Source organism: Crotalus tigris, unplaced genomic scaffold (assembly GCF_016545835.1).
Source record: "Crotalus tigris isolate CLP2741 ecotype Arizona unplaced genomic scaffold, ASM1654583v1 scf7180000019068.10715455, whole genome shotgun sequence".
Lineage (NCBI taxonomy): Eukaryota > Metazoa > Chordata > Lepidosauria > Squamata > Viperidae > Crotalus > Crotalus tigris.
In genome coordinates this window covers 1,343,993-1,366,802 of record NW_024097358.1, presented here as the reverse complement: position 1 = coordinate 1,366,802, position 22,810 = coordinate 1,343,993, and the positions used below count along the sequence as shown (strand labels likewise).

At 41.9% G+C, this 22,810-nt stretch overlaps 1 protein-coding gene across 2 annotated transcripts in view; it reads left to right on the top strand.

The window, feature by feature from the left end:
• The window catches only part of PCSK6 (proprotein convertase subtilisin/kexin type 6), a 77,990-nt gene that overhangs the window by 25,851 nt on the left and 29,329 nt on the right, over positions 1 to 22,810 (top strand). For both annotated transcript variants that reach the window (XR_005558623.1, XM_039359178.1), the window contains exons 4-11: positions 1,485 to 1,628; positions 2,967 to 3,043; positions 5,278 to 5,366; positions 11,914 to 12,086; positions 12,596 to 12,808; positions 13,472 to 13,572; positions 15,259 to 15,362; positions 21,807 to 21,924. Coding sequence is in view for 1 of the 2 variants with exons in the window: in XM_039359178.1 (XP_039215112.1) it covers positions 1,485 to 1,628; positions 2,967 to 3,043; positions 5,278 to 5,366; positions 11,914 to 12,086; positions 12,596 to 12,808; positions 13,472 to 13,572; positions 15,259 to 15,362; positions 21,807 to 21,924 (1,019 nt within the window). In the remaining variant the exon portion in view is untranslated. The remainder of the gene's footprint in view (positions 1 to 1,484; positions 1,629 to 2,966; positions 3,044 to 5,277; positions 5,367 to 11,913; positions 12,087 to 12,595; positions 12,809 to 13,471; positions 13,573 to 15,258; positions 15,363 to 21,806; positions 21,925 to 22,810) is intronic.

Below are 22,810 nucleotides of genomic sequence, written 5' to 3'. Positions count from 1 at the left end.
TATAGTGGTTTTATTTGGCTCTTATTGTATTTGAGCCTGCTTGAATGGGTTGTTTTAGTGTTGCAGCTACTTTGCTAGTCATTGACAACAAAATAATAATGGTAGGAAAGATTCAATAGGTGGACAGAAATACTAAACCCAGCCTAAACATCTGACTTGTCTGGCTAAGCAAACACCATATTGGTGTATCTGCTCAAGTACATGCAGATGTGCAATAAAATTAATTGCGGGGTAACAGAGACTTGAGATCCCCTGTTTGGTACAATGAACTGCAAGTTTACCTACGATGAATTCAGCTTGCAGGTGAATCATCCTATCTATCTTTGTGGGTTGCTAGAAGAATCAGTCTCAGGGAAAGAAAGAAAGAAAAAGAGATAAATAACATTAAGAAATGTATAAATGACTCCTCATCTTCTCACCTCCACTTTCATGTCTCTTGTCTCTTGTCCCTGGGTGGTGTTAGAGACCTATTTTGAGGTTTGAATTTGCTGATCTTAAAAATTTGGATTGCACAAATTCTAAGGGTCCAAAATTGGAGAAGGGGCCAAGTTGTGCCTGATAAAGACAGTGTGCTTTATAAGTTGAGGTCTGCAGGTGTATAGGTCTGCAGGTATATTTGAGGTCTGCAGGTATATATGGTGACCTCTTGTCTCAAGTATTATATACCTGTGGTTCTCAATCTGTGTTTGTGGACCCCTGAAGGGTCATGTTATTGTCAAAGGGGGTCCGTGAAGGCTTGTTTAGATTTGATAGTCAGTGGCCATGGTCTGTGGCCACAAAAGGTATTTACAGGGGGACCTTGGTGAAGAAAAGGTTGACAACCACTGCTATATATAATATCAATCTACCACAAATCTCTTCTAACTAATTTTTCTATTCTCTCTTGTTTTCACCTACCCCCAAAACAGCAAGAGAACTTGGAGAGGAAGGCTCTGAGAATTACACAACACACAGGCAGACTGCTACAAGAGCAGACATTCATTCAGGGGTTTGGTTTTTTTTTAAGTCCCATGCTGTGAAAGACATTTGCTGGTGTGAAAACCACCTTGGAAACAGTCAGGGTGTTCCCGAAAGTCTTAAAATAACAGCAAAAACAGGTTCCTCCGTGATTTGCTTGTTGACTAGCTGAAGCGGAGCTGCTGTATGTTGGAACAGGCTGCAACTTCTGAACAGCCTTCCAGGGAAGTTTCACATTTAATGCTTTACAGTAGCTGGTCTTGCAAGCTGCCAGAAAAGGAACAGCAGTGGTCAAGTTGTTTCTGTCTGGTTCAGGCTGCAGCATCAGTTAAATCCAGAAAAAGGATCCGAAGTGAGCAGACACAATTGTTCTATTGCCTGGGGCAATGGCTTCCTCTATCTAATCCAGAGCTGGTCCTATCATTTTCAAACTCAGAGTAGCTACCGGAAGTCCGTCTTTCTGATTGAGCGTGACAGGTATGGAAAGGAAAGCAACACAGCTCACTCACTGCTGTCTTTGTTCTCAGCATTGTGAAGACAACAACAGCGAATGCAGGTCCGAAATGAATGTCCTGGGAGCTTGGCAAAGAGGATACACCGGCAAAGGTGTCATAGTGACTATCCTTGATGACGGCATAGAGAGGAATCACCCCGATCTTGTGCAGAACTATGTAAGTAGAGATGGGAATGACTTGGCACACGTTTTTGGTTGTTGTCTACTTGTACGCCATAATAAAAAGAAGCAAAGGAAGTTTGCTACGCTCTGCTATGATGTCAGCTGATTTTGCATTATCTCAGCAGAAAAAAAATCAAGGCAGTTAATCTGTAGTGAATGAAGATAAATATACCTGTCCCAGGATAATGTTGCAGGATCTTAAGTCGTTCACTGGGACCAAAGGTTTAGTCTACCAAGCTGTTGGGCTCGTGCTGGACCCCATCATCAGGGATTTTCTCTGTCTCCAGAATATTCTGGTCGTCTCCATAACAGAAGGAGAAATAGAGTAGGATCTCACCTGCAAAGGGTCCATAAGTTTCTTCCGTCACCTGGTCTGCAGCTGGGTTTGCATAAGAAAGGGTGGGAGAAAAATTGCTTTAGGAGTTCCTGAGTTTGGAGTTTTGCTCCCTTTTCTTTCTCCGTCTTTTCTTTTTTTTTCTTGGATGTTGTGCATCTTTGGATGCAAAGCAAGCATCCGATACGGGCTCTGTACATTCTTGTTTGAGTTAAGGAGATGGCAACAGGACAGCAATACAACACACAACTGCTGGTTACCTCTGTAATGCCTCTGAAGCAAGTATTTTCCTTGGGAAATGGGAAAAGGCACCATTCTTTGAAAGAGCTGATGACCGACAGAGAGAGACGGTCCACATCAGCCCCAAAGGACTTAGCCTGCTTTTGAGTCCAGCACTACACACTTCTTGTGTTGTTCTTCTAGCTGTGGATATTTGAGAGTGGTGAACTTCTCTGAGGGCCTCTTTCAGCTCAAGAAATCGCTTTTCTTTTTACAAAATATTTTGAGCCAGTGAATAAGCAAGCCAAAGCTTGCTCTCTTGAGAATGACCCGTCCTGTTGAATGCAGTGAAAGTTACTTTTAACTAATCCAGTGTAGGCTTATGGGTCTGAACAAGCTTCAATGCAGAGATGGGAATCCCATAGAAACCTTCTGAGATCTTTGGAGAAGGAGCAAGGTTATAAGAGAGTGAAGAAGAATTCAATCCTAAAATTTTAACAGATTGCAGAATTGGAAGGGACCTTGGAGGTCTTCTAGTCCACCTCCCTGCTCAAGTAGGAGACTATTCTGGACAAATGGCTACCCAATCTTTTCTTTAAAACCTCCAGTGAGGTTCTGAAGGCAAGCCTTTCCACTGAATAATCGTTCTCACTATCAGGAAATTTCTCCTTCATTCTAGGTTAAATCTCCTTTGGTAAGCTTCTGTCCATTACTTCTTGTGTCTTGTTTCCAATTTGTTTTTTCTAGTTGTGCTTTAGGTTATTTTTTTTCTTTCCTTAGGACCCTCATGCAAGCTATGATGTCAATGGAAATGATGAAGACCCAACTCCACGCTATGATCCAAGCAATGAAAATAAGTGTGTTCCATTCTCTCTCTCTCTCTCTCTCCCTCTCTCTCCCTCTCTCCTTCCCTCCCTCTCTCTCTCTCTCCCTCTCTCTCCCTCCCCCCTCTCTCTCCTTAGCATTTCTGTTTCTTAAAAGCAATTTTGGAAGCCGATCAGCCATTGGAACAATAGTTTTCAGTCAGGGCATCCAGCCAAACTATAGTTGAGCCTCATTAACCATAGTTTGGCATGCGATCAGAAATAAGATGCTACAGTTGCTTAATAAAGTGTAGAGCAGAAATTCCCTAGGCTGGATTGAGCTGGGATTGGGAATGATGTTATGTGTGTTGAATTCTGCAGCTGTTTGGCTACCCTGAAAAATATTATTCCTCCAGGCTTGCAGGACTCAGCTTGGGTATGAACACTCTCTTTCTAAGATCAGCTTTTCTCTCTTCTAATGATAGTAATCCTCTGAGCACTTCATTAATGGAGGGGATTAATTGTCAAAAACTTTGATGCACTTTTGAAAGTTTTCCGAACACAGGCTGCCGTAGAGGCGTTCCACTTTAATGAATACCAGAAGGCAGAAACATGCTTATCCTTGATTTGCACAGAGTGCCTTTGCCCAATCAGAAATTTACTTCACCTCTGTCAAATGCTCTAGCCTCATTTATAATACATGTTATGGTAATGAAGAGTAGCACTGAATCAGAGTCCAGAGTGGCTGTATTTACCTAGCACCTAGAACCCAAACATTTTAGCACAGTACACTGTGTAGGAGATGAGCATGCTGAGCTGGAGAGTGGGGTTAAGTGTGTCACCAGTTTGGAATCATTGTGCAGCCATAAGAGACACAAGTCCACGCCCCCTCTGTGAATTCCATTGACCTTTATCAAATGCCAATTTGACTTGACCGTTTAGTAGACCAGATTCTTGTGAATATGTACAGTAGCTGAAAAAAAACCTCCTTAAGTGCTTTGAAATAAATTCCCGTTCCTGGTTTCTTTAGTCTGACATCTCTTTGTCTATTCTATGAACCAAACCGACTGAGTTAATTTGGCAAACCACAGCAAAGGTATTTTTACCAACACAGCAATTGCAAACTAGTTTCTCTGGAGTCCTGGTTTTCTTGCCTTGGACTACCTGAAAAGTCAGGCTAATAGGGCGGATTTTTCATGCATATATAGAATCTTAAACTAAATATATGATTTTTTTGCACCTAAAAAGGTAAACATTGAAAGATCTAGACTAGCTTCCATGCTGTCTTCTATAGGCATGGAACTGAACTTTCCATTACATATTTAGGAGGATTTCAGAGGGTGAAGGATTATAGTCTGGGGCTAAATGTGTGTTAGATGCATTATTAAAAGCAATAGTAATGCCAAGTGAATGATGAGCCCATTAAGACAAATCCAGGTGTCTTTTTAAGAACGGGGGAAGCACTTGCAGCCTTAGCATGCCTTAAACAAATATGGCCCCATGCAACAGAGATGAAATAACAGGCGATTCCTTCTCCTACATTTCCCATCTCAAATAAAGCTTGCAAAGAATAACAGGAGAAAAAAAGTACTCTGGTGGCAACGTATAAATTGTCCTATAAGGAGGAATAACCCTCAAACTAGAAACCAGTCCTAGTTTTTTGCCTTAGTGAGATCCAAATCTTAAATCAGTTCTCGGTGGCTAAATTTATGCAGGTCCATCTCTCTCCCCCCCCCCTCTCCTTCTCTCTTTCTCTTTCTCTTTCTCTTTCTGTCTCTGTCTCTCTCTCTCTCCTTCTCCTTCTCCTTCTCCTTCTCCTTCTCCTTCTTCTTCTTCTTCTTCTTCTTCTTCTCCTCCTTCTTCTTCCCCCCTCTCTCTTTCTCTTTCTCTTTCTCTTTCTGTCTCTGTCTCTCTTTCTTCTCCTTCTCCTTCTTCTCCTTCTCCTTCTACTTCTTTTCTCTCTCTCTTTCTCTTTCTCTTTCTGTCTCTGTCTCTGTCTCTCTCTTTCTCTCTGTCTCTGTCTCTCACTTTCTCCTCCTCCTCCTCCTCTTCTTCTTCTTCTTCTTCTTCTTTCCTCTCTCTCTCTCTCTTTCTCTTTCTCTTTCTGTCTCTGTCTCTCTCTTTCTCTCTGTCTCTGTCTCTGTCTCTCTCTTCCTCCTCCTCCTCCTCCTCCTCCTCCTCCTCCTCCTCCTTCTTCTTCTTTCCTCTCTCTCTCTCTCTCTCTCTCTCTCTCTCTCGGTCTCTGTTTCTACTGAATTCTAAAACCTTTCTGGGAATTCTCTTCCTAGGCACGGCACCCGCTGCGCTGGCGAAGTGGCAGCATCGGCAAACAACTCCAACTGCATTGTGGGTATTGCATACAATGCGAGAATTGGAGGTAAGGAAGAAGATTCTTACAACATTTACTTATTTATTAATTAAATGTATTTGCCACCCATCTTATTTCAACATGACTCTGTTCAACTTGAGAGGTACAGCTGATCTTTGAAGAAGACTGTTTCACAAAATCAATTGAAAATGTAATGTTACTTTATTATACTACTTTATTATACTTCATTATATATTTACTTTACTATGTACTTTACTATATATTACTTTACTATATATTTGTCTCACCTTCTACCTCTTTGACTCTTAGCCTTGTCATTTGGGGGTTCCGGAAACGAAATCTGGTTCGGTTGTTGCCATTTTTGCTAACTTCTGCTATTTATGTTTTACAGTTTTTGCTAAACCAGCTTAGATATATAAATAGAGGGTTTTATTTCTCTATGCCTCCTGTCTCTTCCCCAATTTTATAACCCACTAGGCAATTCCTTCCGCTTCCTCCTATTTTATTTAAGGGGAAGCAACTCCAGTGATATGTACTGGTGAGGTAGCCTTCAAGTGGTGAGTTGCCAGTTTAGAGAGAAAGAACATGTCTCTTTGTTTCAATATACATGTCTTTTTAGTCCTCAGAAAGGAACACTGTTATTGCTGTTTTATATAGTGAGTCAATTCTCTGCTTAAACATACAGGTCAAATATCAAATATTTAGCTTGGGTGTCATTCACAAAATCTTAGAAAACACAGTTGGATGTCGGATTCCCTCCAGAGAATAGGACAACTGCTTAGGAAGTATTTCTTTATTGTACATAGGCTACATTGGTCAGCTGATGGATTCTGAATGGGTGGAAGAAATGCTAAGGAATTATATCCAATCACACTTCAAAGGCTTCACCTCCTTTTTCTGCGTGGGCCCTATGAAGAGAGGTCTTCTGCTGCCCTTTCTCACTTGTCCTCATCCTGTCTGTGGAGATTGTAGCAGGGTGGGATCCTTGGTGCTCTCTGAGCTTGCTGTTTTTCTTGCCGATGTTTCATTACTCAACTAGGTAACATCATGAGTGCTAGAAGGGAACAGAGTGTGCAGAGAGGAGGAGGAAGAGGAGGAGGACTATGGGGTCCTTGGTGTCTCTGAGCTTGGTGGTTTTCTTGCCGATGTTTCATTACTCAACTAGGTAACATCATGAGTGCTAGAAGGGAACAGAGTGTGCAGAGAGGAGGAAGAAGAGGAGGAGGTCTATGGAGTCCTTGGTGTCTCTGAGCTTGGTGGTTTTTGTGCAGATGTTCCATTACTCAACTAGGTAACATCATGAGTGCTAGAAGGAAACAGAGCGTGCAGAGAGGAGGAGGAGGAGGAGGCGGAGGAGGAGGAGGAGGAGGACGACGACGACAACTATGGGGTCCTTGGTGCTCTCCGAGCTTGGTGGTTTTCTTGCAGATGTTTCATTACCCAAACCAAGTAACATCAGCTTTAGTAGCAAGAAAACAGCCAAGCTCAAAGAGCACCAAGGACCCCTCATTCCAATCCTGACCTACAAATAGTCTCCTTTATTGGTACAGTAGCATGTTTACATTCTCTGCATTCTTTTTCTCTAGTCTAGATAATTCCACAAGTTAATCTGGGATTTTCCTCCTGTCAAAGAAACCCCTGATGCTTGGAGCAAGTCACACATGAATTGACCCTGTGTTCTTGTTCTTGTTCTCGGTGGGACAGATTAATAGGCTTTACACTGTGCCTGGTGATAGCCGAGGCTCCTTTGCCCTGTCGAATAGAAAATATTTGTCTACTGCCATTCAGAACCGGCTTGCTGTTTAGGCGGTTTTACAGCAACTGAAAGTTATTTTATTTCAGCTCTGTCAAATTTCAGACTGACCTTTGGTTTCCCCCTCTTTTACTCAAATTGAAACTCAGAAGGTGAAGCTTGGGGATGTGCTAGCAGGGAAAGTGTCTTCCAGTCATTGTTTAAAGCTGTTGCAGATGGATAATTTTGGCCTATCTAATCCTTTTGTTTTAGAGCCCGCTGTTGAACAAGTGGCTGCAAGATGGTGGGCAGAGTCATACAATCATAGAATCATAGGGTTGGAAATCTTCTAGTCCAGTGGTTCTCAACCTGTGGGTCGGGGCCCCATTTGGGGTCAAACGACCATTTCACGGGGGTCGCCAAACAACGCAGTCCATCATTTTTCCCCCTTTTCCTTAGCTGTGCTCCTCCCTTTTATTCTATTGGCTTTTGAAAGCCAATAGAATAGACTCTCTTGAATAGAGTCTAATTCTATTGGCTTTTAAAAGCCAATAGGAATTGTCCAGGCTGTCTCTGCCCTGCTGAGCCCGCCAAAAGTCCCATTCTGCAAACGGTGCTGCACCAGTTGAGTAGTCCTTGACTTACGACCGGTTGAGTAGTCCTTGACTTATGACCAGTTGAATAGTCCTCGACTTATGACCGGTTGAGTAGTCCTTGATTTATGACCAGTTGAGTAGTCCTCGACTTACAACCGGTTGGGGGTCGCGGCATTAAAAAGGTTGAGAACCACTGGTCTAGTCCAATCCCTGCTCAAGGCAAGACTCCTTATACCAGTGGTGGCGAACCTATGACACGTGCGCCAGAGGCGGCACTCGGAGCCCTCTCTGTGGGCACACGTGCTGTCGTCCCAGCCCCGCCTCCCCTCACAGTCCCCTCCACACCCGCAGCCCTCCCCAGCGGAGAGTCACCCCCAGGCACTTGTGCCAAAAGAGACTCGCTGGAAATCCAGTTGTTAAGGACTGGGCTCTGCTTGGTGGAAAGCCATGTCTATCACACTCCTAAACGCCAATCTCTCTCTCTCTTTTTTTTTTTTAATGTTCTGCCCTTTCATTGCCTTCCTATTTCCATTGTCTTCTGTTCTTCTGTTTTGCTGAGAGCCGAGTACATTTACCGTTCAATAAACACAGAGAGGATGCTACTCCATCGTTCCTGTTTTTCCCCATCTCTTGAAAGCTGTGAGCCATCAGACGTTTTTATGGCTTACACTGTGGGAAGTGGCTGATTTATTCCTTCTCTTTTCCTTTTTCTTTCTTTCTTTTTTTTAAAAAATCTCAACTTCTCCCTGATAATCTATCGATTCCCTTTTTAGTTTGGCTGAAGGTTTCTCAAGCCTTATGGGAATTGTAAGGTCTGCTTTGAGCTGCTGGGGGGGGGGGGGTTGCAGGAATGTCTGCAAAGGAGGGATTTAAAAACAAAAGTCAGGATAAGAGTCACAGACAGGGAGTCCCTTGACTTTTCAGCTACAACTAGGACCGGAATTTAGTAAGGCAGTTCAGTGAGGGGCATCCAATTTTGTGGCCTTTTTTTTTTTTAACCGTGGTTGTTAAGTGAATTATTACAATTCCCCCCCACCTTGATTTTGCTGGAAAGTTGAAATGGCGACCACGTGACTCCGGGATTCTGCAACCATCATAAATACACACAGGTTGCCAAGCAAACGAATTTTAATCATATGACCCTGTGGATGTTGCAACAGTTGTATGTTTGAGGACCAGTCGTTAAGTCACTTTTTTATGGCTGTTGTAACTTTGAACAATTGTTGTAAGTCAAATACTACCTCTAATTGGGGGTCCCCTTCCCCCCAAAAAACACGCTTCTCTCCTATATGTCCCCTGTTCAAAAAAGTTGGCTCACAGTGCCTTAACTCCAAACAGAGGTTCTTGCTTATGGATCACAACTGGTGTGATTTGTAAACTGTGATTTGTGGTTTAGGGTACAGGTCTACAACTTGAGGCCCAGGAAAGGAAAAATAGGAATGCACTGGAAATAATCCTACGAATGTATTTACTTAATATAATATATTGCGGTGGTGGTGAGCGGGAAGTGGGAAGACCTGAAAAAGCAGATTGTTTTGAAAGCAGTCAGGGGAAAATTCATCTGAGAGTTAACAATGACTTCATAGCACCTAATCAATCAATCAATCAATTGCATGAGATAACTACACTGCCTTGTTACTGTGCTTTTAAACCCAACCCAATTAGGATGTCAACAGTGGTTCAATAATCCTAGATTTAGTGTGGAATGTAACCATGACCTTTAGACGTTTTAGAGAAAGTGAAATAAAGATGGGGGTGTTCTGAATTTAATCCACCCTGTGGAAGAGAAAGGAGAAAGAAGCTAATTCTTCTCCTTGTCAGATTCTCCTCTTTACCATCTAGTCAGAAAAAAAAAAGTTAATTCAAATAATAAGAATCTAAGAGTTCTAATTAACAGTATTTATCCGAAGGAAAGTTATGCTTACAGCACAAGAATTAACAGTAAGTACTCTATTTTCAAATGAGGAATTAAGCTTAATTTAAAATTTAAAATTTCTGTTGGCAATTTATCAATCAAGGATGCTTCCAGATCCACAACTTTTTGTATTGTTATGAATTGAGAGAAAATAACAGCTACGAATCCCTGCCTTTTTTTTTTAATTGATAAAGGCAGTGATTCTTAACCGTAACTTTCGCTCAATCCATATTTGTTTCTTTTGGTGGAAGGTTACAGTATTGCATTTTTGTCTCTGCTTAATGTCATAATATTATTTGTTTTTTTAATTGCCTTTAAAATACAAATTCTTTAATCCTTTTACATGGTTGGTTAACTTGATCTGAATCAAGTTCACTGATTGTTGAATTCTGGTCAGCGATGGCAGTGAAGACTGCTACAATTCTCGCTGAATGAGTTTTGGACAGTTTGAGTTTTTTGGCTGATCTCCAAAAACTAAGGAATCAGACCTGGATAGCACTTTGATGAGAGATTATCAAGAAATACCAGGGCTATAGATAGACCTAAATATCCTGGAGGAAAACATTTGCCAACCAGTTCCTCCTTGTTGCTGAGAAAACTGCAGAGACCTGTCCTTGAAATCAATGAGAGGTGAGCTCAACTGGAAAGAGAATTAGCTAAAATGGGTTTGGCGTGTGGTTTCTGGGAGAGACGATATGCTAAAGTTTGAGACAAATTTTGTTTTGTGGATCCTAACATTGTAGAATCTTGGCATTGGGGTGCTTTGTAACCAGAGATCTTCTTGTGTAACCAGTCCTTACAAACCTGTGTGCTATTAGCAGACCAAGTAGTTCTGCCTTAATGCAAGTGGAAGATCTAAATTTTCTAAGATCAAAATCCCGTCTCCGTTTAGCTTATTACTTGGTTTGCTGCAAGCTTTCCCAGTTTTCCCATTACTGTGAGTCTAGAGCCCTTCATTAAATGAGACAAAAATCACATCTCCCAACCGCAGACTGTAACTTTTGCAACCAGTTGCTTTATTTATTTTTTCATACTTTTATTTCCTAATGGGTGAATGTAGACACATTTGTGTTTACTGAGTTGAAACTGTCTGGTATGTTTCTTTTTACCCAACCAATTATCTTCAGCGGAACACAGACTCTGGCCTTGAACCTCTAGTAACAATTATAGAAATAAGGCTTCTGCACAATGTTGGTTTGAATTCAGCTCAGAGGAAGGTTTTAGTTTTTTGGGGCTGTTTTTTTTTTTTTTTTTTTGCTAAACTACCTATATTCATTCTGTACTATCAGGGGATAATGTAGTAAAGCTATGGCTGTAATTAACTTTTTCTTTGGATTATTTTTTTCTGAAGGAAAAACTATGTGTAGAAAGAAAAACGAAATCTTTTAAAACTAAGCAGTGGCCTTTGTACTTAGCAACATTATGACTAAGATTACCCTTGGCTGTTCTTTCTCCTAAAAGTGCTGCCACCCATGGCAAGCCTCTCTAAACTGTGATAAATAATCAGTTGTTCCTCTTTATAGAAAAAAAAAATGAATCAAGCTGCTAGAATTTTCCGAGACCGGTTCATGTATATTTATTTATTTCTTCCTACATTCAAGGCTAAGCACTTTCTTTTTAATATTATAGTATCTGTCAGTTTGGCTGCATTTTTCTCCATAAAAAAAATCATAAATTCAAGGAGGATTTTGGCCCGGATCCAGCAGGCTCAGCTGTTGCCTGGTTCCCATTTCATTTGGAAAAGACCAGGCCAGCTTTTTGGTGGGCCCTGCCCCTGCTTATTCCTTTCCAGGAGAGCCCTGTTAGCTAGCTGCTGGACCGATGTCCAGACTCATCAGAGGAGAGTAATTCACCCCATATATTTCCATAACCAACTTATGCCTCACAGTGAAAAGGTTCCATCTGCCTTTGGGCTTGTAATGTATTCCCTCCCCTCCCCCCATCTTTGTTTATTTTGCAAGGTGTTGCCTGCGGTGTGCCAGAATTACACACAAAACAATCCTCTCCTCCATCTCATTACAGTCCAGCTGTGGATTTGGCCAGATACCAGTATCCATGGCTTGGTAACTTTCCAGTTGCACTATCGTAATGTTTTGTATCTTGAGGCCAACCCTGAAGGTAAAGCAGAAGCACCAGCTGGTTCAGGATTCATTCCTATGTGGATTGATTTTGTCCTAGATAGTTATCTAGGTTATCTCAGTGACCAATCCCTCCACAAACAGCCATTCACGCTCCAGGCATCACTTTGAACTAAAGCCTTTGATTGCTGTCCTTTGCACCTGTACAAAGAGCTGTCCCCAACCCATTGCTTTTGTTCTTCGTTTTTAAACCTCCCGGTGGATTCCCTTTCAGGCATCCGTATGCTGGATGGTGACGTGACGGATGTGGTGGAAGCCAAAGCGATCGGTGCCAAGCCAGAATATATCCATGTCTATAGTGCTAGTTGGGGTCCAGATGATGATGGCCGCACGGTGGATGGACCTGGTCCTTTGGCCAAGCAAGCATTTGAACATGGCATTAAAAAGGTGTGGGGAAAATGTGATGTGGTGTAGCCTACCTTTTTTTCTCTTCTTATGAGCGGGGGGTTTATTGCTCTTCTTCAGATTCTATTCTCCATTTCGCATCAATGTACGATCCAATTATAGATATCAACCTTCTTAAAACCCGAGCTAGACATCCCACAACCTCCTTCATTTCTCTTCTGCAATTTTGAAAGTAGATGTGGAATCCAAAGCTGTTGCTCCTTTTGTGGCCTTTCCACTCAGTTTTCTTGTGGGATAAAGGCTTGAGATGGTAGAAGTCCCACTGCACACAATAAAAAATTCCCTATGTTCAGATGCATGTATTTGTTCCACCATGGTGATAGTGGGAACGTGATCATTTATACAAGTTATACAACTGAGCATAAAACTTGGCAAATGCTTCTTTCCAGAAGTTCAGTTCAATGGACATTGTTCATACTTGATAGAGGTTTAGTAATCTAGGTGAAGCTGTCTGTTCCCTTTCCAACCCTTTTTCTTCCCCCAATGCCTAGGGTCGTAGAGGACGGGGTTCTATTTTTGTCTGGGCTTCTGGAAACGGTGGCCGAGAAGGGGACCATTGCTCTTGTGATGGATACACCAACAGCATCTACACTGTCTCTGTTAGCAGTACCACCGAGAATGGGAACAAGCCATGGTATTTGGAGGAGTGCGCCTCTACCCTTGCTACAACTTATAGCAGTGGGGCCTTCTATGAACGGCAGATTGTAAGTAAACAGGATAGAACTTTGAAGCAGGACTTTGCTTGGCTTCTGTTTTGCAATCTCCTAGTTGTAAAAAATGAAATTTTGCATTGTTTGTGTGACATTACGTGGACTGTCCAGTAACAGAAAAAGCTTCTGCATGCATGTTGGGGAGGTCGTCCAGCCAGTGAATGACTATAGAAGCAATACAGAGCACATTGATGAGTTAAATTGCATATGTGCCACATATGTGAACAATATTACTAGCATTGCCTTTGCTGTGGGAAGCCAAAATTCAGTAAAAATATTTTACACAAGAATACGGAGTCACCATAACTGCTTAAAGAGAATTTATTTTTTGGGATTACTCAGGTCCATGTTAGTTCTCCTTGTTGACAGCTAGATCATAGAGGAAAAGACTAGTTCTGATTTTTTTTCAACATTTTTGCTCTGTGGACACCCAGTCTTACTAAACCTCAGTTCAGATTATCTCATTTGCCTCCCTCTTTTTCTTTTTTTTTAAAAAAAAGAAAGAATGAAAAGACCTACTAAGGAAGCCAAAGAGTCATTGCTATCTTCTTGAGCCTGGCCATTTATGGTTGCACAAAATCTGGGCCACGCAATGCAATTTGAATGTTGTTTCTCCCTTTTCAGTTCAACTGATAGTTACATTAGCTTTCTTCTTAGGTGACCACAGATCTGAAGAAACATTGCACAGATGGCCACACAGGGACTTCCGTTTCTGCCCCCATGGTAGCTGGGATCATTGCTCTAGCCCTGGAAGCCAAGTAAGGATTCAATTCACCCTCTTGTGTAGACATTACCTTAGATATCTAAATTAAACATAAGCCTTTTCTTAAAATAAAAACGGGCAAAATCTCATGAGTTTCTGGAATCTTGAATCTTTGCATGAGCTTTTGGATGAGACTGATGACACCCATAGAGATTTGGGGGTAATTTTAAATGTTTCTTGATGTTTTGGTCCACGCCTTTCCTGCTGTGGGGCATTAACCAGCCATAATGGAACATACTGGAACACTACCTCGAGATAATTGTCTACTGCTGCTTATTTTCTTGACTGAGAAACTCATGATCTTGCATAGCTAAGCTTGTGAGGAGCCCCTAAAAACCTGGGTGAGACTGCCTTGTCCCTCACTTTCCATGGAAATGAGTTTCTATGATTATATTAAAACTTGGTCACTTTTGTTTTAGGCTCAAACTTTTTCACCTTGTTTTATTTGAAAGAGGAAGGGGAAGAGAATGATCTCCAAGCTATCTCTGCTGACTGTTTTTTAATACTTCCATGCTGTGACTTTGGCTTTCAGTGCTAATGCATTGTTAATTGCTGTGACTCACATTGGCAGAGATGGGTACATTGGTTTGTTTATGTCGCGTTATAATATCGAAGATGGGAATTTTTTTTTTCATTATTATGATGAAAGAAATGGAATTGTCTCACAAGTATAAGCACAAGCACTGGTACCTTGGGTTTTAAGATTGGAATTTTCAAAACTTGATGTGTGTCTAGGACATGCGGGGACCCCCAGATTGCTTGCAAATAAGATGGGGGGGAATCTAGGTCTGTAAATGTTGAAATGATTTAGACCTTTGATGTAAAACATTCCATTAAATACTCAATAACAAATACGTTATAGCAATGTTGCATGTTCAGTGACAATCAGCGGGCATTTTGTTCTTAATGCTCTGATTATTAAAAGAGAGAGAGAGGCAGAGACAGGGGCAGAGACAGAAACAGAGACACACAGAGAGAGACCTTTTTAGATGTTTTGAACCAACCTTTTGAAATTATGAGTTTGCAACTACCTTCCAGAAGTGATGAATGAACAGTTTCTTGAAGTCCTTTCAGAGTTACCCCCTGAGCCTATTGCGAACGTGGCTGCAGTGTAATGCTCTTCAGTGACAAGGTGCATGATGTTAATTTGCCACAAATCAGCATTCCTGCTCAAAGAAACAATGCAGCATTTTGTACGTGGTTCATCTGCAGCCAAAGCTTTTAAGTGCCTCTGTTTCTACCCGCTTTCCTACAAATAGAAAAGTAGTCTGTCGGGTTGTACTTTTGTCAGGTTTCTTTTCCTTAAAACACACACACACACACACACGTACACACACACACACACAACTAGGACGTTTTTATATAGAGGAAGATTTAGGATGAGGGAATGCGCTCTACCTGTGATGCATTTCCTTCTGTTATCTCAGGACTGTTTTTATTCCTCGGTAATCAGGACTCCAGCCTACAGCATCCTAGTAACTGCAGGGAAGTTTTTTTTTTTTTTTTTTTTCAGCTCATTGACCAGATGCTTTTAGATAGCTATTGGCTGAAATTGAATAATATTTCTGCTCCGTTGCTTCTCTTTGGCTCAATCCTTTTAGAAGTCTACCTCTAGAATCTGCAAGACATGACCTGAATTCTACCTGTATATTTCTCTGTCTTTTTTGGTGTGCTTTTTTAGCCCGTTGCTGACATGGCGAGATGTGCAGCACCTGCTCGTGAAAACATCGCGGCCGGTCCACCTCTTGGCTCCTGACTGGAAAACAAATGGAGCTGGATGGCGAGGTGAGATTTTGGATAGATTGTGGGTTGGATGGAGTTTGGTTTCCTTTAGCAAAAAGGGAAGGCAATGTTCATTCTGCTCTTGAAAGGAAATCTGTAGGAATTAGGTGTGCTTAGCCTACAAGGAGAAGGCCTAGGGCAGCCAAGATAACATCGTCCAGTCTTTGAAGGGTTGCCACAGGGAAAAGGGAGTAGATTTATTCCCCACAACACCTGAGGGCAGGACAAGAAGCAATGAGGAAGCTCCTCAGAGGAAGACCAAGCTGGAACTAAGGAGGAATTTCCTGAGAGGGAGAACAATTAATCAGCGGAATAACTTGTCTCCCAAAGATGTGGATGCTCCATCACTGGAAGTTTTCAAGAAGAGACTGGACAACCATTATCTGGAATGGTATAGGGCAGGGGTAGGGAACCTTGGCTCTTTTATGACTTGTGGACTTCAACTCCCAAAATTCCTGAGCCAACATGACTGGCTCAGGAATTCTGGGAGTGAGGAACCTTGGCTCTTTTATGACTTGTGGACTTCAATTCTGGGAGCTGAAGTCCACAAGTCATAAAAGAGCCAAGGTTCCCCACCCCAGGTAGGGTATCCTGCTTTGATCCAGGGATTGGACTACCTTTCGGTGGCACTGAAAAAAAATGAGGTACAACCGATTCTTGTCACAGCATCCTCACAGTCACGGGATAGCGCTTGGCAACCAGTTCAGCATCCCAGGGTCACATGATCACCATTTACGAACTTACCAACTGTCTTCTAACAAGCAAAGCCAATGGGGGGGGGGAGCCAGATTTACTTAACCACCCTACAATATACCTAAGAATTCCAGTGATTCGCTTCCACAACATGACAAAAAAATGGTCGTAAAAATAGGCATTCTTAGCAGCAAAGATTCCGGTCGTAAGTTGAGACTATATAGTGATGAAGGGAAACTCATCTTCCAATCTAACCCCAGAAATTTCCCCGGCGGATTCTGAATCCTCACTCTGTCTCAACACAACCCATCTGACAAGTTGTTCGGGAACGACCGGTTCTCTGTGTGGATGCCATTTCCGGAAGTCCATTCTGGGCCTGGGCAACAAAAAAATTAGCTAACGGTTCTGCCGAACTGGTGCGAACTGGCTGAATCCCACCACTGGGTTGTTCTGGGGAAAAAAAATATCCAAGGCAAGGAGGGCTACCTTTATCTCCTGAAGGAAAGATGGGCTATAAATTGTCAGAAGTGATAAATGAATTGCAGTATTTATATGAAGGGAGGAGGCGTAGGAGCGGAAAGCACATAGCTGTGCGTTTCTTAAGGAAATCACAGGAGACGGGGAAGGAAATGAAGTTGAAAAGCAGTTTGATTAATTTGCACAACGCAGGACCGTATTCTTATACCGTAAAAGAAAATATTGAAGGACCACCGAATCCACTGTTGTTCCCAAAACTCCTAATAGTCCTCCTGGAGTGTGTGTGTGTGGGGGGGGCTGTTTTGGCTTCCCTGAGGCCAGGAACACACAGGGATATATATATATATATATATTCTTTAGACGAAAAGACTTCCCAGCTAGCTATTTCAGCACAGCTGCCCTGATCTTCCCCCCCATGATGGACTTATTAAACTACTCTTTTTGCAGAAAAGGAATTCTAACCACATAGCGCACAATGGTGGCTATGATCTCTATTTGCTTTGCTTTGATGGATGGGTGGATTGCTTTTCCACTGAAGAAAGAAAAGAAAGAGGACAAGACCCTTCCCCACCTCAAAATCAAAAAAGAGAATCAGAATAAATATTTGAGGACGTAGACACTACCCACACATACAGATGGTCCCCAACTTACAACAGTTCATTTAATGACTGTTCAAAGTTACAAGGGCACTGAAAAAGTAACTTATGACCATTTTTCACCTTTACGATTGTTGCAGCATCCCCGTGGTCACATGAACAAAATTTGGATGCTTGGCAACTGACTCATACTTATGACGGTTGCAGTGTCCGAGGGTCATGTGATCCCCTTTTGAGACCTTCTGACATGCAAGGTCAATGGGGAAGCCGGATTCACTTAACAACCATGTTACTGACTTAACAGCTGTGGTGATTCACTTAACAACAGTGGCAAGAAAGGTTGTAAAATGGGACAAAGATTGCTTAACAAGTGTTTCACTTACCAACAAAAAAGTTGGACTCAGTTGTGGTCATATGTCAAGGACTACTAGCCAGTGGTGGGATTCAAATACCTGAACAACCGGTTCTCTTATTGGATGCAGGCCTGGGCCTCTGAGGCCTAGAACGAACTCTGGAAGTGGCATCCATGCACTTCCGGCAGACCGTTCTAGACCTGGGAGGCCTCCTCCAGGCCTCCCAGACCGAGAACGGATTTCCGGAAGTGGCATCCATGCACTTCCAGTGGGCTGTTCTAGGCCTGGAAACCCTTCTCCAGGCCTCCGAGACCTAGAACCGACTTCCGGAAGTGGCATCCATGCACTTTTTTGTTCTATGATCAAAAAAGCCCTGGAAAGAGGTATTCTAATTTCCCAGGGTTTTGTAAGAACAAGCCTGGCTACTAATAACAGGAATCTGTTTGGTTTCTGAAATGTCTTTGGAAGTAGGAACAGTAAACCCAAAGCACAATTTATTGTGAAACAGTTTGAGGAGATTTTTCCCCATTTCTTCAAAAACACGCATGTTTACAATCAATGTAAACATTCCTCAGTGGTTTAGAGACATGGAATTACAAAAATCGTAGAGTTGGAAGCAATCATACGGATTTCCAACTTCATCGCTTTAAAACATAGACTCGTAGGCTGGAAGGGACATTGAAGGTCTTTTAGTCAAACCTCCTTCAAGGAGAAGGAAAATTAAACCATCCATGAGAGTTGGCTGTCTAATCTCTTCTTACAAAGTTCCAAAATGGAGAAAACACAACTTCTGCAAGTAGACTGCTCCATTGCTGTACCTATCTCATCATCAAGAAGAATGGCAAAAGGAAGGGTAGTAGAAAAACTACTGAATTAATATATATATTAATTTACTTTATCTTCAGTGCCCTTGACTGCAGGATGGGCTCACATTATAAAAAACAACACAAATGCAACACACACAAAATAGAAACACATGAGAATAAGCAACATGGCAAATCCAGACTACTCTATCCGAACACATTTGACATATGAGAAACATTTCTAACAATGGGGTTCCATCCAACCTGCCCCAAAGTCTGGGAGGACAGCCAAGTCTTTTAGGACTTCTGGAATGTCAACAGGGTGGGAGTCATCTGGATTTGGGTGGGGGGTGGGGGGAACCTTATTCCAGAAGGCAAGCACCACAACAGAGAATATGTTGCTTCTTATTTGTCGTGACTCTTTAAAGTAAGGGTGCTCAATTCCAAAAACTTTGCGGTCAGGACAAAAACAGAATGACAGATAATTAACTGTAAACATACATTTAAATACAATTACACTCAATGTAAAACATGTCATTAGTCTGACTATTCTCTGTGGGTATTTAATAAGATTTCCCTCCATGACTTTAGAAATTACCATTTGGTGGGAACTTTTTGGGGGGGGGGTGAGGAGGCTGTAACGAAAGCTTTTGAGGGGTCTCTCAGTGGTTTAAAGACAGCTGAAGAAATTGCAAAAGTTTTTACTGTTGCAGCTCTGTGCAAAAAGGAGCATCATGGAGTCAAGTGCATTTCCGATGAGAGAGTTGAGCTGGTGGAACAAACTCCATTTTTATTCCCCAGCAGTTACAGCGCGTTGACTCATTTGTATTTCACCCTAAATTTCAGGATCAGATTCTTGAATTCCTTGGAGGCTTTTGATTAGAAAACCACTCCGCTCCTCTCCTGACTCTGCTGGTATTTTCTGGAATTAGAAGGCCAAATCAGAATCCCTGTAGGTTTTTGCAGCCAAAGGTCTTACATGTCCGTGATGTGTTGTAGATTCTTCATCCTTCTGAGGACTGCTACCAAGATCCTTCATCCTTCTGAGGACTGCTAATCCGCTTAGAGCCAAGCTTTAATCGGGGGATATTTACAAGCACCCGTCTGTTTCAGCAGGCAAAAATCTCAGGCAAAAATAGCATTCGGAGACAGATTAACTTTCTCCAAATTGATTTCTCTAACTTGATCTGAGAAATTCCTCTGCTTCCCCCCCCCCATCCCTTTTTGTTTTCCTTAGCTATAGTTTTTGCTGGAACCTTGACATTGTCCAGGTTCAGAATAAGCCCTTGTCAAAATTACCTTCTGTGTTTATTTTCAGCGACTTTACAGTAATCTTTTAGTAAAACTATTGCAGGCTTCTGAACACGAATAGCCTGTTGCTCCTGGAGTTTTCTACGACAAATGGAAACAGATGTGCCTGTGCAGATAGGGAGTTGGGTTATGGATGCCCAGGAAAGAACTTTGCAAATATTTTCTAACGGATACAGTAGGCACGATTGTGCTACAGTATGCTGTAATAATAATAAATCTTTATTGATTAGCCCTTGGGCCATATCAAAGTGCAAAGTTCCAGCAACAAATCATTACTAAAATTTGATAAAAGCAATTTAAAATGAAATTTGATAAAATACAGTTTAAAATGGAACTAGAGTAAAATACGGCTTAAAATGAAATTGGAGTAAAATACAGTCTAAAGTGAAATTAAAATAGAGTACAGTAATTTAACATATAGGTAAATATGATAAAATTATACCTTGGAGTCATCCTTGCAATCCAGATTTTTTTGGGGGGGACATTTGTTTATCTTTAACATAAAGAAACAAGACCAAAGCAAGACATGAATTCACTTTGAACAACAGAATCGACCAGTGGTGGAATTGAAACATATGAACAACCAGTTCTCTGTGTGGAGGCCACTTCCAGAAGTCCATTCTGGGCCCAGGCAACAAAAAATTAGCTACCGGTTCTGCCCAAGTGGTGCAAAGTGGCTGAATCCCACCACAGGAAGGAAGGAAGGAAGGAAGGGAAGGAAGGAAGGAAGGAAGGAAGGAAGGAAGGAAGGAAGGAAGGAAGGAAGGAAGGAAGGAAGGAGTGATGGGATTTAAATATGTGAACAACCAGTTCTCTGTGTGGAGGCCATTTCCGGAAGTCCATTCTGGGCCCAGGCAACAAAAAATTAGCTACCAGTTCTGCCGAAGTGGTGAGAACCGGCTGAATCCCAACACTGGAATCGACCCAGTTCAGGTTATTATTATAACTTTGCCCAAAGCAGATTCATGATAATTCCTAGAATTTCTACCTCAGCATAGTCTTTTCAATGTGGAAAGTTTATAATTATTTGTAAGTATCTAAGCACAGTGTAAGAGCTGATTTTGCCTCACCACCACAATCCTGAGAAGTAGGTTGACCTAAGAGAGAAGGACAAGCAAAGTGTCCCACTCTCTGTAGCTGAAGGTGGACTAGAACTTGGTTTCACTACACCTAGTCTAGCACCTTCACCGTTACACCAAACTGGCTGTTGAGTTGATGGGCTGGGATTGGCCCAAAGTCATCCAACGAGTTTCTGTGGTTAACAGTGGTTTAAAACCTGGATTTTGCTGCTTCTAGCTCAACACTTTCACCCCTGGCATTTGGCTTCAGCAGAGAATTTAAGGAGGTGGAGTTCCTGCATATCTAGATGAGACCTGTTTAGGAATTGCTGACTCATTTAATTTAGTATATGAACATGCAGAATAAATGATAGTAGTCAGCACAGCTGTCCAGAAAAACAATAATAACATCCCAAATTATGAGTCACCGCGGCATCATATACACATTATATATTTTAAAACTGGCCTGTGACTTCAAATGAGAGAGGAGAGAGAGGGAGAGGGAGGGAGGGAGGGAGGGAGAGGGAGAGGGAGAGAGAGAGAGAGAGAGAGAGAGAGAGAGAGAGAGAGAGAGAGAGAGAGAGAGAGAGAGAGAGAGAGAGAGAACACCAAGGACTGCATAGTTAAACCCAAGGTTACATATATATTCTCTTCTATTGGATTCCTCATTTTGTTCGTTTTTGAACTTCTCTTGCGATCATATAATCAATCCAATTTGTTTTGTACAGAGGTGGCAAATCTGAGGCCGTTTAGATATTGTTGAACTATATTTCCATTGGCCAGGCTAACCAAAGATGCTGGAATTATAATACATTAACATCTTCAGGGTGTGGGCTGCGTATTAAATGTTCAGGATGGGGTTTCCCCCCCTCTTTATTGTTTAACAACATGACTTGTCGGGCTGAGATACTGTACAAATAAAGATTATTGCATGTGGAGAAGAAAGAAAAACCTTGAAACCAGAATGATATGGAAAATCGGGATACAAAAGTGAATGGATCAAAGAGAACATCTATAGGAAGAGATTCTCTAAAAGAGCTGCGCAAAGCTCTTTCATATTTGCAGATGAAATCCTTTCCTTACAAAACTGTGAAAAATAATTGGTTTTTTTTTTTTCAATAAACCAGTGAATCTCTGAGACACTTTCTCTTTCCAGTTAGCCATTTGTATGGATTTGGCCTGGTAGATGCAGAATCTCTGGTTGTGGAAGCAAAGAGATGGAAGACCGTTCCTGCCCAGCACATCTGCATGGGAACCTCAAATAAGAAACCTTGGTGAGTGTCGTGAGAGTGCTCACATCTGGATAGATTGACTCTTTGATTATTTGCCACTGTGTCAGTGCCAAGGGGCATAGCATCCTGCCCTCAGTGTGACTATGGAGTCCCATGTCAAACTGTAGATCACATTGTGACCGGCTGTAAATTGAGAGCATAAACCGAGTAATGGAAAGGTGAGACAAAAGAGAGAGAGAGAGAGAGAGGAGAGGAAGCAGGGTGTGAAATAAACATAAACCTGCATTAAGCACGTTTTACCTTGTGGTGTTCTGCATGCAGGTCTCAGCTGTCAGTAATGAAATTGACATGACCTAGGGAAATTGCAGGCTCTTTTAAATGCACACCTGGATCAAACAGGCTGGAAACATACTAGCAAGAAATGAAACACCCCACGCCTTTGGGATTTTAAGGAGGTCCTTTTTGTTTTTAGCTCAAATGTCGCCTCCATCATTGCCTGGGCACGGGACTGCTTTATGAGGTTGCTTTAACTCAGGGGTCTTCAAACTTGGCCCTTTTATGACTTGTGAACTTCAGCTCCCAGAATTCCTCAGCCAGCGTGCCTGGCTGAGGAATTCTGGGAGTTGAAGTCCACAAGTCATAAAAGGGCCAAGTTTGAAGACCCCTGCTTTAACTTGTTTCTTGGAAGGCTATATACACAGACATGTCCCTAAACCTTCTAGAACTCTTCCAAACTCTTCTGTTGCTGCTGCTGCTGCTGCTGTTGTTATTGTTTCTTTTCTTCTGATTTAGTTTGGTGTGGCTTTTCTGATGACAAGAAGTTCTAATTGCCGAGCTGTACAAAACTTTTTCTGAACCCAGAGATGGCTAAAAGTTAATTCACTTTAGCCTTGCTCGTAATTCCATGCACGTACAAACAATTCTTCTC